This window comes from Neofelis nebulosa, chromosome 1 (genome assembly GCF_028018385.1).
Source record: "Neofelis nebulosa isolate mNeoNeb1 chromosome 1, mNeoNeb1.pri, whole genome shotgun sequence".
NCBI classification, from domain to species: Eukaryota; Metazoa; Chordata; class Mammalia; order Carnivora; family Felidae; genus Neofelis; species Neofelis nebulosa.
The window spans coordinates 104312709-104328259 of NC_080782.1; the positions used below are offsets into that span (position 1 = coordinate 104312709).

The following is a 15551-nucleotide window of genomic DNA, read 5'->3' on the forward strand; positions in this document are numbered from 1 at the left end:
TCCGTCCCGTCCCCTGGTTGCCGTGGTTACTTCTGTTTCTCTAGTCCTGGCTAGTATTTGCAACCATTACAGATCACTAATAAGAAAATTTGAACTTTAAGCATCAGCTCTGTCGAGTGCTGGGCTAGGAGTTGAGCTACAGCCCTTTGGGACACACCCCGGCGCCCAGGAACAGGCTGGAAAACTCCGACATAAATGGTCATTCATCCTTGGCTCTGGGACAGGAGATCTTCGAGACAGTTTTGTGGGGTTTTTTTGTGTGTATATGTTTTTTGTTTTTTTGGGGGGTTTTTTTTTTTGGCCCATCTTGGTACTCCCTTAACATTCGCGGGCTTGGAAAGGGAAACACCGGAAGGTTGTTTAAGTAGACTTTCCATCTGAGCTCATAGTGTCCAGACTCCCTCATTTGGCGGAGAACAGTGGCTAGAGTTCAGAGATAACTTAAAGCCTGCTATGAGTCAGTGCATATACTTGAACCCCAGACTTGCAGCGTGAAATTTCACTATCCGTAAGATTCATTCTTATAACAGTCCTGTGCCCCCAAGTGCCACCTTGTCGATTTATCAGCTTGCAATCAAGCTTTTTTAGCTGGGCAGCTAAATGAGCGGCTAATGGAGACAATGTGGGACGGAAAACGCCCCATTGATTGGTAGTTTTTCATTAGGGTCGGTCGTGTAAGGGACACTCTAGCCTTGCAGCACAAGCACAGCAACTCAGACCTCTTTGAACAAGGGAGCCGAGCATTCCCCTCGTATAACTAGTTTCCGCTCAGTTACACTTGATCACACAGTGCTCTCTACTTTCTTCCTCTTCATTATCAAAGTAACAGCTACCGGCATTGAGTGCAAAGACAGGAATGTAAATACGACGTTAGGTTCACCACTCCTACCCACAAACTCCTGGAAAAACATGGTTTCCTTTCTTTATTTCCTTTTTTATGTTTACTTATTTAGAGATAGAGGCAGAGAGAGACGAAAGGGCAGAGAGAGGGGGAGACAGGATCTGAAGCCCTCCGTGCTGACAGCAAGAGAGCCTGATGCCAGGCTGGAAACCATGAACCATAAGATCATGTCCTGACCCGAAATTAAGAGTAAGTCGCTTAACAGACTGAGCCACCCAGGCACCCCCACCCCCCATTATTTGTTTTATACAAAAACAATCTTGTGCTTTGGCTTTACCCTGGACGTCTTCCAGTATCTCACATGAATCTCATCCTTTTAAACCTATCAGGTGTCCAAGGCCAAATTTGGGACAAAGACAATGCAGTAGTTCTCCATCTGAGCAGGAATGAGAATCATGGGGAGGACTGGTGGGTGGATGGGGAGATGGGTGAAATAGGTGAAGGGGATTAAAAGCACAGTTACTGTGCAGAACACTGAGTAATGTGGAGAATTGTTGAATCACTACATTGTACACCTGAAACTAACGTAACACTGTTATACTGGAATTTCAAAAATTAAAAAAAAAAAAAAAAGACTGCTTGGTGTCTCTCCCAAGTTTTGATTATGATTTATGTTTCTAACAAATGCCCAGGTGATGTTCATGCTGCTGGTTCGGTTTGACACTTTGAGAAGCACTATGGTAATGGTTTATAACAAAGGTTTTGCTTTTTTTTTTTTTTTTTTTTAATCCATAGTAAGACAAAAAGGGATAGATGTGAGTGTGGAGCTATTCTTTAGAGAATCTCTAATAATATAGAAGGGATAATGCAATTAGGTAATACATCATGTCATTCTAGTCAGGTGTAGGTTTCAAAGTTAATATTAATGAATAATCAAACTAAAGAGAACAGCACCTTTACAGTAAAACTGTATCAGATGGTTACCACCTTAAACGGATGATCAAACACAATATCTTCAGTAGTGTAACAACTAATATTTAACTCCAATATGCATACGTTGTACAAATCACCTATATTCTTGGGGAATGCATAACTTGAATTTAACTATCAAAAAACAATCAGAAAAAAAAAACAACAATCAGCAACAATCAGACAAGAAATCTAAAATGAGGGACATTCTATAAGACAAATGGACTAGACAGTTCATGTCCATGCCTTGAAAAACAAAAGGCATGTATATGGAAACAAATTAATTTTAGTTGGAACCTAAATTGGAAAAAAAAAGTTTGTAAAACATTTTGGGACAATGGAGAAAATTTGAATACACACTGCATATTACACATAGAAGTTGTTAATTGTCTTAGCATGATAAAGATTGTGGTTATTTAGGAAAATGACTGAATTCTTAGGAGATGCATGACCTAGTATTTTAAGGTGACCTTATCTTGACATCTAAAATTTACTTTGAGGGGCACCTGGATGGCTCAGTTGGTTAAGTGTCCTACTTCAGCTCAGGTCATGATCTCATGGTTTGTGAGTTCAAGCCCCACGTTGGGCTCTGTGCCAACAGCTCAGAACCTGGAGCCTGCTTCCTATTCTGTCTCCCTCTCTTGCTGCCCCTCCCACACTCATGCTCTGTCTCTCAAAGAGGAATAAATGTTAAAAAATTTTTTTTTCTTTAAATTTACTTTGAAGTGGCTCTGAGAAAGAAAAATATATGCAAACATGTATATATCCCCCCATCACACACACACACTTTTCTTTCCTTACACCTGTAGTTTAATATTTGCCTACATAAGTACCTACAACTTTGCCCCCTATCAGAAAACAATTCTTTCTTGTATCCTTGGAATATTTACAGAAGTCTTTCAAGTACTTACCCACAGAGAAAATGTGGTTTCAGAGTCTTTTTAAAAACCTCCATTTCCAATGAAATTAAAAATCACCACACAAAGAATTCCAAAATATTCCAAAAGAAAACTACTTAGAGAAACCAATTTGACAATAAATTTCATATATTTAAAAAAAATAAAAATAAAAAAAAGAAAACTACTTAGAAGTTGAGCAGTTAAGGGGTGCCTGGGTGGCTCAGTCAGGAGAGCAACCAGCTCTTGATTTCGTCCCAAGTCATCATCCCAGGGTTGTGGGATCCAACCCTACCCCCAGCTCTGTGCTCAATGTGAAGCCTGCTTAAGATTCTCTCCCTCCTTCCCTCCCTCTCCCCTTTTCCCCTGCTCACTCTATCTAAAAGAAAAGAAAAAAAGAAAAAAAATTAAAAGGAAAACGAGCAGTTAAATAATCTCCAGATCAAGGAGGGACTGCAAAAGAAATTTTAATGACCAGAAAAAGATGAGAAGGAGGGCTTCAGAAACAAGCTGTCTCAAAGGAGAATGCATCAAGGATTTTATCACTAAAATACATGGAGTATTTAACTGAAACTAGAAAAAGAAAAAGAAAAACAGATGGTGAGAATTGATGTAAAAGCTAAAACTAGTGACCTCTGGCTCTTGGTTTTGGCTCAGGTCATGGAGCTCATGGTTTGGTTCTTGGGTTCAAGCCTCGTGTGTGGGTATCCGCTAACAGTGCGGAGCCTGCTTCAAATCTCTCTCTCTCAAAGAAATAAACTTAAAAAGTTAAAAAAATATAAAACTAAAACTACAAAACAAAGGTAGTAGAAATGATAACACCAAACCTGGCTCTTTTAGTAAATGTGCTGCCGAAGCAAGCACAAAACCCCTTCTCTTAAAACACCAATAAAAACCCTCCAGTGAAGCCCAGTTAGAAAACAAAAGTATCAAGGATGAGACAGAAACTATATATACGACTATAATTTTAAGAATCTAGAATAGTTATTTCCTATTAATAGAGGGAAGGTAATTCCTAAAAAACACTGGTAATGTAAAACATACCATTCTAAGCAGATCCAGGCCAAAGGACTTTACAGTTTACTTTTATTTTTGAGACAGAGAGAGACACAGCACATGTGGGGGTGGGGCAGAGAGAGAGGAAGACACAGAAACTGAAGCAGGCTCCAGGCTCCAGGTTCTGAGCTGTCAGCACAGAGCCTGAGGCGGGGCTCAAACGCACAAACCGTGAGATCATGACCTGAGCCGAAGTTGGGTGCTTAACTGACTGAGCCACCCCGGCGCCCCAGGACTTTACAGTTTAATTATAAAATTTTTCGGGGCGCCAGGGTGGCTCAGTCGGTTGAGTGTCCGACTTCGGCTCAGGTCATGATCTCAGTCTGTGGGTTCCGCCCCGCGTCGGGCTCTGTGCTGACAGCTCGGAGCCTGCTTCAGATTCTGTATCTTCTTCTCTCTCTGCCCCTCCCCTGCTCATGCTCTGTCTCTGTCTCAAAAGTAAAAACATTAAAAATTTTTCAATGAACGAGTAATTTTAAATTACGAGATGTAAAAATGTAAATGTCTTTGATCCAACTTAAAGGTAGTAAGAGAAAAACTAGAAAACCATAACAAGACTGAACCAGTTTACCAAATAAGATACAAAATCTTCTCAAAGAAACAGATTAAATCCATGTATCATGAGCAAGAATTCATTCCACTTTAGGAAAACTCTAATGTGGAATATTAAAGCTGAAAAAGCAAATGAGTTTCCACAGCCTTGCCACTTAACTCTAAACAGAAATAAAAGAAAAAAATCTAAAACATAAACACTACCTAAAGCCTAACAGCAAAAACAGTAAATAAAAATACTTAGATGTCTAATCCAGGAACAAAATAGAGGGCCGGGATCTGTTTATTATGATTATTTTGGGGATTCTAATACAATAAATACCATAAACACTGAAAAAAACCCAAAATCTGTAGATTTAAGGCCTAGAGAACTCCATTAAAACAAATTGAGTAAAAAATCAAACCAAAACAAAAAAACACAAATTGAATAAAAAAACTGATGTCAGTTGGGTAAGCAAACTACAACTAGCAATAAAATTAGTGGGAAATAGATTGTATTCACAGTAGTGACAAAACCCCCACAATACCAGCAATAAACTTGACAATACAAGTGCAGTAATTATAGAACTAAAATTCTAACATTCCATTGGAGGGCATGCAACAGATCTTAGAGAAAAACGCTTCTGGATGGGAAGACATGATGTATACTCAAAACCTCAAAGGAGCTTCTCGGTAACTGGACATAACTTTCTGTTTTGTTTGAAACTGCCCCCAAATATCTGAGAAATAGTGCTTGCTTCACCTTACCAGATAATATAATAGTTTTACACTTATCACAGGAAAAAAGATTAGGAAATAGATGGGAATTGTTTCAATTCAGCTGGACAAGGATAATCTTGATCATGTGATACTGGCCTAAGTGGGCACCCATCTGTTAGAGTCTTACTTTATGCCATATACAGAAAGTTTATTGAGGGATTATAGATATAAATGGGGAAAACTCCAAATTTTACATGTTTACTGTTTTGAGATGGAGTAGATCTTAAGACTGAAAATCCAAAAGCAACTGTAGAAAACAAGATTTGACAATATAAAAACTTCAGTGTCTGCATGGCAAAAGAGCATAATCAAAAGACAAATGACAAAATGGAAAAACCTTACATATCGATAAGTAATCAACAAAAATTTATTCAACCTAGCCATCAGAATTAAAAATTAGGACAGCAAACAACTTAGATTATTTCTTGCCAAATTCACAGAAACTGGAGAATCATTCTCTTCGGTTCTGGCAAGGAAGCAGAGAAATCCAGCACTTTTGTACATTGCTGATGACACTTGAGAGTCATCTGGCAGCACCTGCCAAAACTTAGAATGCACATACCTAGAGAACCCAGAGTACAAAAAGGAAAGCATGGTATTTAATGATCAACAGGTTTATCTGTAGGAGCAAAGAGGAAAAGCAATCTGAAGATCAAGAGAATGGATAACCTATACTTTATCCACACTATGGAATGGAAATGCCCACATACAGGTAAGGCCTATACATGTTAAAAGGAATTGCTTATATATAGAATGATTCCATTTCTTAGAAATCCCCCTAACAACTTATTTATAAGCATATTTGTATTTATAGAATCAAAGAAGGATACACCCCAAACTGTTGTTGGTGCCTTCAGATGGATGGGATTGAGCTGTAAGAATGGGGGTGGGGAGTAAATTAACTTTTTTTTAGTTATTTTTATGTGTTTTGAGGATCTGCTTTTATTTGATCAATCAAGAAAGTGAAAAAGTGTAGAATATAAAGTTCTTATTTTTGCAAAAAAAGTTGATAGTTTAAGAAATAGTGGTAGAAGTAAAAACTACTTAGAATTATGGCAGAAGCCACCAGAAGAAACAGAAAACAGGAGGACTAGGGGTAAGGTGGCAGATCTTTGACAGAATAAGGCAGCATATTCTCCAAGATAATTGGGCTTACATGCAGTATGCCCTAGAGAACAGCTTTAAATGCCTTCATAACCATAGTAATTCATACAAGAATGCAAAGCCAGGTACATAAAACAAACACCACACAAGTAACAATTATATATATGTGCTGGGTCCCAATAAACTGAAAGCACTTTTTATATTCCCCATCGTATCTTTAACACACCTTTTTGGTTACCCTTGAGTAGGAAGTAGCCACATTCAAATGAGTTAAGGTGTAAGAAATAAAAAGGACCACAAACTTTATTAAAAGTAAGTAAACGTAACATATAATATGTACAGATGGCACATGGTGCCAATTTTATTTGTAGTTATTATAGTACTCCAACTCAAGTTTACAAGTTACACCTTTGCCACAGCCTTGGCTAAATCTTGAACTAGTGCAGAATTTAGTTGTGCTAGAGTGCTGATCTTAGCATGCTTAGATGTGGCATACTTGTTCTTGATAGTCTGGAAGACAAAAGCATAATAATTAATGAAGGGATAAAGGAAAACATTGTGAGACCCGATAGTACAGAGGGTCACTTAAAATAATTCCAAGGGCACTTGGGTGGCTCAGTTGGTTAAGCGCCTCGGTTTTGGCTCAGGTCACAGATCTCAGAATTCGTGGGACAGAGCCCTGGGTTGGGCTCCACACCGTTGCCAGCGTGGAGTCTGCTTGGTGTTCTCTCTCTCCCTCCCCCTCATTCTCTTGGTGTTCTCTCTCTCTCAAGTATTAATACACTTAAAACAATAACATTCTATAAAAAAAAAAAAAAATCAACTCCTTGAAAATAAACTATTCATTTACAGACTTGAAGTCTTAAGTATTTTCACTTGTCCTCCCAACACCTTACAATGCCCCTGACTTACCATGTGCTTTGTAAGCCCACGATTCACCATGACTATATTCTTAGCCAGGTGTTGCATAACATTTAGAAGGGATTCTTCAGTGTATGACAGATAATGCTGTAAAGTTGGTGTCTACGGCAACAAAAGTTAATGTTAGAAATGCTCATGAAGAATGGTTCTCAGAAAATTTCTGTAAGTTAGTCAAGAGTAGGGGGTAGGAAGAGGGATTATGTAGGACTGATTATAACTGAAATTTAAGATAAATTTAAGATGCCTTCTTCCCCAAATATTCTTCTTTCATGCTTTTCCAGGACCCTGTACTTATTAAACCTATTATACACTAATGTGCTCAAACCTAATTAAACTTCTTTAATTGCTGACTAGTGTACCCTCCAAAGCTGGGCTCCAAATTGTTTGACACCAACATTCGCATGCCTAATACTACTCCTAAGGCCTAGGGTAGCACATGGCACATAGGAGAAATATGTGTAGAATCAGGGAGTATGATGGACTTCTAGCATGTCATTTGACCTGCCTGAGAGTCTTCATCTGTGTAAGGTGAAATTAGGTAACGAAGTGGGAATATCTTATGAACACATAGTAAACAAAATAACATTTTTAATCATTCTCTCAGTCGATGCTCTATTTTTAGAAATCATTTGAATTGTCCTTTAATGAAAACAGTCCAGTATTAGAGCAAACATCACTTAAAATTTAAAAGCTTCGGGTAATGTAAGTCTGCGGGAAGAGCTTACCCATTCACCGTTGTCAAGAATTTTTAGTGCTAGGCAAAAAGCTCCTGCTGCAATCTGAGAAGGAGGAAAGTGCACCATATCGTAATCCAGCATAGTTAGCTCCATCAGGTATTTGGCCAAAGTATGTTGCTCAACATCAACCTGAAACAAAACCCACAGGTCTCTGAGCTTTTGTCAGAATTCTGTCATGGCAATAACCAGTATACCCTTAACTATAATTACAAGTATTTGTCTATAGGGGCGCCTGGGTGGCTCAGTCGGTTAAGCGTCCGACTTCAGCTCAGGTCACGATCTCGCGGTCCACAAGTTCGAGCCCCGCGTCGGGCTCTGGGCTGATGGCTCAGAGCCTGGAGCCTGCTTCCGATTCTGTGTCTCCCTCTCTCTCTGCCCCTCCCCCATTCATGCTCTGTCTCTCTCTGTCTCAAAAATAAATAAACGTTAAAAAAAAAAAAAACAAAAAAAAACCCTCTCAAATGCTGGGGTGCCTGGGTGGCTCGGTCGGTTGAGCATCTGACTTCGGGTCAGGTCATCATCTCACAGTTTGTGAGATCAAGCCCTACGGTGGGCTCTGTGCTGACAGTTGGGAGCTTGGAGCCTGCTTCCGATTGTGTCTCCCTCTCTCTCTGCCCCTCCCCCACTCATACTATATCTCTCTCAAAAATAAACATTGAAAAAAATTTTTTAAACTGTCAAATTCAACTACCCATGGAAAGCCTCAATGAAAACATTAATACATAGCCTGACTGGAAATAAAGAACATCTTGATGTCTTCCTCATGTAGAGTTATAAGTCAGGTGAATCAGATCTTTGTGATTAGCAATATTTCATTATGTCCCATACTAAAGATTATCCAAGAAATCTGTACCTCTCCAATCTTAGATGCTCTCCGAAGGAAATGCAGGGGTAGAGGGCGGCCCAGACCAAAATTTAAAGATCTTAGAATCTTCATTTCCATCTGTCTGATTTGGTGCTTGGTGTAAGTGTTGTCAGTCACAAAGGCAAAGTCACCAATTTCTGGAGGGTACATTTCTTCGTATTTACTTGCAATAAACATGGCAGTGACACCAACCAGCTGCAGCATCTTCTTGGGTACACAATTATTCTGCAATGGGAATTCCAACCTGATGAACAACTAATATGTACTTGAAAAAAAAAGAGACAACATAGCTATGAAGGGAACATGGGAAAAAACATTCTAAGAGCAAAATCTCAATTAATGACACTCTACCCCACAAGACAGATGTTAGCCGGAGAAGTTTGTTTCTTAGGACTCAGCTAGAACCCTGGAATGGAGAACCCTCAGGTACTGAATTATGCTCACCTGCATGAACCGATCAATAATGGAAACAGTCATGTACATGGTCTCCTGCAGTAACCTGAATTTCATTTGAACCTGTACTAGCCAGTCAATTAGGATGGCTCTCATGTTTCCAGTGACTTCACGACCCAGTAGGTATTTTGGTCTTACTGCTTGCTCTTCCTGCAAAAGAATGCTCATTATCCTTTAGAAGCAAGACTCCCTGTGACATTTCTGATCAGAAATATTAGTCATCACAGAACAGTAATGGAGCATTTAGAATCTCTAACAGGTGTCAACTTAATTCTTCATACTGTCACTACAAACAGCTCTATCACTGAGGAAGAAAGCAAACATTAAATAGGGCAGTTTGACAGGTTTTTCATATTGGCAGATCTCACTAAGTTCAACTTACCATCACTGTTACCTGCCCACACTCTGCAACCACTTCAACCCCAAGATACCTTGCCATCATCTCAGATCTTTTCACTTAAGACTATAAACCCAGAACCTGAGCTTTATGAAGTAGAGAAAAATAGCACCAGCTATTTTCCAGATCAGCTGGAACCTATATGCTACCACTCTCCTGCTATAGGATTTAAACCCTCAACACACCATAGGTAAAAAGAATGAACCATCAAGGACCAACGCATACATCTGCTAAACCCACCCCACCAAAGTTAGATAACTAAAAAGGGAGATGAAACCCAAAGTGGAAGCCTGGTCCTGACAAGGAAGTCTTCTTACAGAACAATTGTATAGAAAATCTTTTAGATGCCCAGAAGAACCAGACAAGAGAGAAAAGATGTTAAATGGTGCTGAAAGAAGAGAATGCCTTATAAACACACAACTGGGCAAATGTGCTTGTTTGCTTTTTTGTTAGCATACAGAATGCTTCCTTGTTTTGGCGGGGAGGAGGAGCAGAGGGCATGTGCCACTAATATGAAGTTTCAGAAGTGATATGAAATGGAAGAAAACCAAAAAACTTTTTTATTGTACTCTCAGACACAGAAAAATTTCCCTGGTGTTACATGCACATCAGCCACACGGACCCAAAGTGCCTTGCGTTGCTGGTGATTATAGTTTTTCGGCATATTCTCCATTATGGCCTACCTCCTGCCTCTAATCCTCAAACACAGAGCCTGGGAATTGCCCATCCTTAACCTATGGACATTCATTAGGGTTCTGGGGGCACCTGGGTGGCTGAGTTGGTTAAGCATCTGACTTTGGCTCAGGTCATGATCTCATGGTTCGTTGAGTTTGAGGCCTGCATCAGGCTCTAGGCTGACAGCTCAGAGCCTGGAGCCTGCTACAGATTCTATGTCTCCCTCTCTCTCTGCCCCTCCCCAGCTTGCACTCTCTTTCTTAAAAATAAACATCAAAATTTTTTTTTTTGAAAAAGAGGAAAAAAAAAAAAAGCATTCGGGCAGTACCCAGTGTCACTTTGAATTTTCTCTGTCCAAAATGGCAAACAAAAGATATCCTTGGTTTGTCTGGGGACTTCATTTTTGGTACCCCACGAAGAAGAATTTCCAAGTCGCATCTGTTAAGGCTACTTACATCCTGCTTGAATTCTTGTAAACAAAGTAAAATATCTTTAATAAAGCTAAGCACCATTTAGAAAAAACAAATATTCTGGAAGTAATACAGACCTCAAGTTGTCTCAGATAAGCATAAATATCTTTCACATATTCACTACAAAGGTTTGGATCAGCTCCATCTTCTGCATCCACATCGTTCACTGCAAGAATTACATCAGAGAAAGCCTGACACAGATATTCTTCTGCAGGGGCACATCCAGACGTTTCCATTGGGCTTGGAGACGGAGTATCAACCTTGAAATAGAGAAACCTTTTGAAATAATAGCAAAGAGAAGCATACCATCCGGGAATGAAGGCCCAATTATTGGTACCAATTCAACAGACCAACTGCTAAAGAGACATATAATTCACAATTCATTTCCTTAAAGGAAAATTAGTTTCTTTTCAAATTTATTCAGTTTCTCTTTAGGACATGATTAATACAAAAGTGAAATGCCCAAACAGAATGAGCCACTTTGAAATCAGTAGAACCTCGACACGAATGGGTAAAACAGAGAAAAAGCAAACAAAATCACATGTTAGACTTTCTTCTAAAGGAAATGAGTAAATAACAAATCTGTTTATCTGTGTCATGTGAAGTCAATCCAAATGAATGAGTCTTTTGTCTTCATTTCAAAACATGGACTGCTTCTCACTGCCCAGGAAAACACAATGTCTGTCCTGCCTACCAAGGACTAACAGTTCATTCGTTATCATTAACCATTTCCTTCAAGCTCCAGTTTCCCCTTTGTTCAAACATTCATTGATCATGTTCTTCTAGTCAAGCCCTGTGCAAGACATGGTCTTTACAGTGTCCTCAAAGGGATTTGAATCTATCTATCTATCTATCTATCTATCTATCTATCTATTTTTTAATTTATTTTTTAATGTTTATTTCTGAGACAGAGATAGAGCATGAGTGGGGGAGGGGAAGAGAGAGAGGGAGACACAGAATCCCAAGCAGGCTCCAGGCTCAGAGCTTTCAGCACAGAGCCCGACAAGGGGCTTGAACTCACAAACTGTGAGATAATGACCTGAGCCGAAGTCGATCACTCAAGTGGCTGAGCCACCCAGGCACCTGTTTGAACTGTTTTGAAAGATGAAAAGATTACTAGCTAAAAGAGTGTGAGGGTAGGAAAGGCCTTTTTTAAATAAGTGGGACAGCAAAGACCATCAGTATGGGACTTTCAAGGAAACCACACATAGTTGGTATGACTGTACATGCTATAGGTTTCATGTGTCATGTCCAGAATGTTAATACTAAAGCAACAGCCTCAGATCTCCCACCCTTAGATATAAGGGGCTAGGCTGAATGACTTTTACAGATCATTTTCTCAACTGGTTTTAACTACTTTGTTTTGTTTGTATGTATGTATGTATGTATGTATGCAATTTTTTATTTAGGAGTGGAGTCTGTGCTTGATCCCACCACCCTGGCAGATCCTAGGACCTGAGCAGAAATCAAGAGTGGGATGCTCAATTGACTGAACCACCCAGGGGCACCTACTTTTTGTTTTTTAATTTAAAGATGCCATTGTAGGGGCACCTGGGTGGCTCAGTCTGTTAAGCGTCTGACTTTGGCTCAGGTCATCTCCAGTTTATGGGTTCGAGCCCCACATCGAGCCCTGTACTCTCAGTGCAGAGCCTGCTTGGGATTCACTGTCTCTCTCTCTGCCCCTACCCTGCTCTCTCTCATGTGCTGTCTCAAAATAAACACTGAAAAAAAAAAGTATTCTTATAAAATTAGAGCTTCATTAAATGCAGTTCATTGTAAATTCAGCAAAGCCCCTTTTAGGTGCCCTGTTTCTCCTTCAAAGGAGTGGATATATTTACGTGACTGATGTTTAGTTAAGTTCTTAATTTTAGTTTTTGAGGCCAAATGTTAACTCATTTTATCTACTCTGAAAATCTACATTTTCTTTCTGCTTTACACTTTTATATATTCCAGTGTTACAGGCTTATTAATTATTCAGTGGCCACATTAGGGAGTAAAAGGATTCAAGATCATCTGTTTCAGTCAATAAATTCTGGTCAGATGGCTTGTACCAAAGACAGTAAAATCTTTGATCCATGCACATATGATAAATCAATACCATTAATAAAGAGCGGGAGGGGCTCCTGGGTGTCTCAGTCTCTTAAGCTTCCAATGACTCTTGATTTTGGCTCAGGTCATGATCTCATGGTTCGAGGGTTTGACCCCGCAGTGGGCTCCACATTGAAAGCATGGAGCCTGCTTGGGATTCTCTCTCCCTCTCTCTGCCCCTTTGAGAGAACTTTCTCTTTCAAATAAACTTAAAATAAATAAATAAATAAATAAATAAATAAATAAATAAATAAATAAATAAATAAAAGAGGGGGGAGGCAGTATAACAAAAACGATTTAGAGCCTAGGTTTTGAAGCCAGATGGCCTGGGTTTAAGTCCATATGTGTGATCAGATGTGTGACTCTAGAAAATTTACCTAATACTTCTCTAAGCCATTATCTAAAAAGTAGAGATAGGAATACAAGTAAGAGAGTCAATACAAAGATTGGGTGAGTTATGGGGCGCCTGGGTGGCTCAGTTGGTTAAGCGTCTGACTTTGGTTCAGGTCATGATCTCTGGGTTTGTGGGTTTGAGCTCCGCATCGGGCTTTGTGCTGACAGCTCAGAGCCCAGAGCCTGCTTCGGATTCTGTGTCTCCCCCTCTCTCTGCCTCTCCCTTGCTCACACACACTCTCTCTCCCTCAAAAATAAATAAACATTAAAAAAAAAAAAAATTAAAGATTGGGGGAGTTAAATGTATTTGAAGTGCAGAGGCTACCTCCTGCTAAGCACTCTATAAATGTTACTATTATTACTATTTGTTCAAACACTGATTCCAGATTATTATTAAATGAGGGAAAGAAACAACCAAACCAAAGTAAGTTTACCAAAATAGGCTCGGGAGAAAGCTTTTCTTCTTTAACAGGCTCATGTTCTGGCTCTGGTTCTGGCACAGGTACAGACACAGGCTCGGGTGCTTTGTCCAGAGGTTTTGGTATTTTTTTCGCAATAACTTTTCCAGGAGCCAAAGTTTTTGCTTCCTGTGGTTGAAAGAAGAAAATGAACTGTTTCTGCATCAAGGGTCACAGCTGTAAGGTGGACTCTTACAGAGAAGTTAGATCAGGAAGAGATAGTTACCTTTTTCAGAGGCAATTTGGCTTGTGGCTGTTCACTGACTTTGTTACCAATGTCTCCGAGGGCTGTTCTTGGCCTCAGTCCCGGCTTGGAGGCTGCAACAGTGGCCAGAGGCACGCGCTTTGCGCCTGCCATACTGATCTTTGCCTTATTTTCAACATTAACTTTCGTGTTCTGAAAGAAGCAAGACCACCTTCAGAGCTGGCCCAATCAGAGCGGAGTAAGTCAAGGGTCAATTAAGGTGGGGCAAGAGAGAGGCTCTCAGGACAAAAGTTGGCTGTAAAAAAAAAAGGGTTCCCAAGGAAAACCGGGGTTCCAGGATCTACCCTTCGGTTGTGACATGTCAATTTCTTCCCAGAACCTCTTCACTCATCTATTCAGGGGTTGTCGGTTTAGTCCCGGCCGACCCTAAAATTCCACGAATTTACATTTGAAAGGAAATAAAAAAGCCTGCAATTGCAGGCATTTTCTCTCCGGGAAGGGGGTTATGAGGTTGGTGGGTGTCGGCTCTGGGGCCCTCTATCACATTTTAAAAGAGGTTTCCTGTGGACCCTCCATCGCCCTCCTCACTCGCGGCAAGCATTTATCCAAGGCTGGTCCAGTTCTCTTCCTCTCTCCGTCGGTCCACCTAACTCCCCCACCAAGCCAGGGGCCCACCGATCCCCTCCGCCCCCGTCCTCCTCCCCAAATCGCTGCCCTGGTCCGCTCGAGAGCCTCCGGCAGGCGACAGAGGATGCGAGAACACGCAGCAAGCCAGGAAGGCCGCGTTTGTTCATCGTCCCCAGCAGCTCACCCTGGTGACCCGGAGCGCCATGGCTTCCTCTTCACCAGGCAGCAGCTCAACGGGGAGAAGCAGAGCACGGGAGCCACCGAAGAGCCCGGGACCTGAACGCAGCGCAGACCAACAGTCGTTCCTCCGCAGCACGCCGGGAGGAGCAGTACCCAGCCTCAGGTTTAAACCCCGCACTGCTCCTTCCTCATTGGTCTGTTCGTGGCACTCGCTCCCTTCCCATTGGCGGCTGCCTGTTCCTCCGAGAATGCGTTTCCTGGGCGATCCCGCGGAGACGTTCGAGAGGGGGCGGGGCCAGGCCTCTGCTCTCTGGCAGCTGTGCTGCCACCTGGAGAGGCGAACAGGCAGTGTGCCGCCGGCCTGGATCGGAGACCTTGAGCGCAGCGGGAGCTCGCACAGGGAGTGGCTGGTGGCCTCTGAAAAGTGCCAGTGGGGTAGCAAGAGTTGGAGAAACTGAGAAGCAGTTATGGCTCTAATCTTGCTTATTGTTACACACTTTCCTCTTCTGCAGTGGACTGTAGCAGGAAAGGCTTTAAAATACATTCTTTCATTTGATTTGAATATCTTTCATTTGTTTTCATTCCTGGGGTGGAGGAACTGAAGCTCAGAGAGGGTTTGGGTGACTTTCCCAGGATCATAAAATGAATTACGTGGGAACGAAACTTTGGCTATTTTTTGGATCCCTGAAGTTTCCACAGCACAAATTGTATGTTAAGAATATTGTCACCTTCGGGGCGCCTGGGTGACTCAGTCGGTTTACCGACCGACTTCGGCTCAGGTCAGGATCCCACGGTTCGTGGGTTCGAACCCCCGCCCCCGTCAGGCTCTGTGCTGGCCGCTCGGAGCCTGGCCCCTGCTTTGGAGTCTGTGTCTCCCTCTCGCTCTGCTCCTCCCCCACTCACTC

At 41.2% G+C, this 15551-nt stretch overlaps 1 protein-coding gene across 1 annotated transcript; it reads right to left on the minus strand.

The window, feature by feature from the left end:
• Positions 1-6447: 6447 nt before the first annotated feature.
• CCNB1 (cyclin B1) lies at positions 6448-14833 on the minus strand. The gene is made up of 9 exons (XM_058730605.1): positions 14651-14833; positions 13861-14031; positions 13611-13763; positions 10773-10955; positions 9145-9303; positions 8689-8925; positions 7824-7964; positions 7090-7200; positions 6448-6687 (listed from the first exon to the last, which is right to left on the minus strand). Exons 1-9 carry the CDS (start codon positions 14669-14671, stop codon positions 6580-6582), a joined length of 1284 nt encoding a protein of 427 aa, XP_058586588.1. The 5' UTR covers positions 14672-14833; the 3' UTR covers positions 6448-6579.
• Positions 14834-15551: the final 718 nt, after the last annotated feature.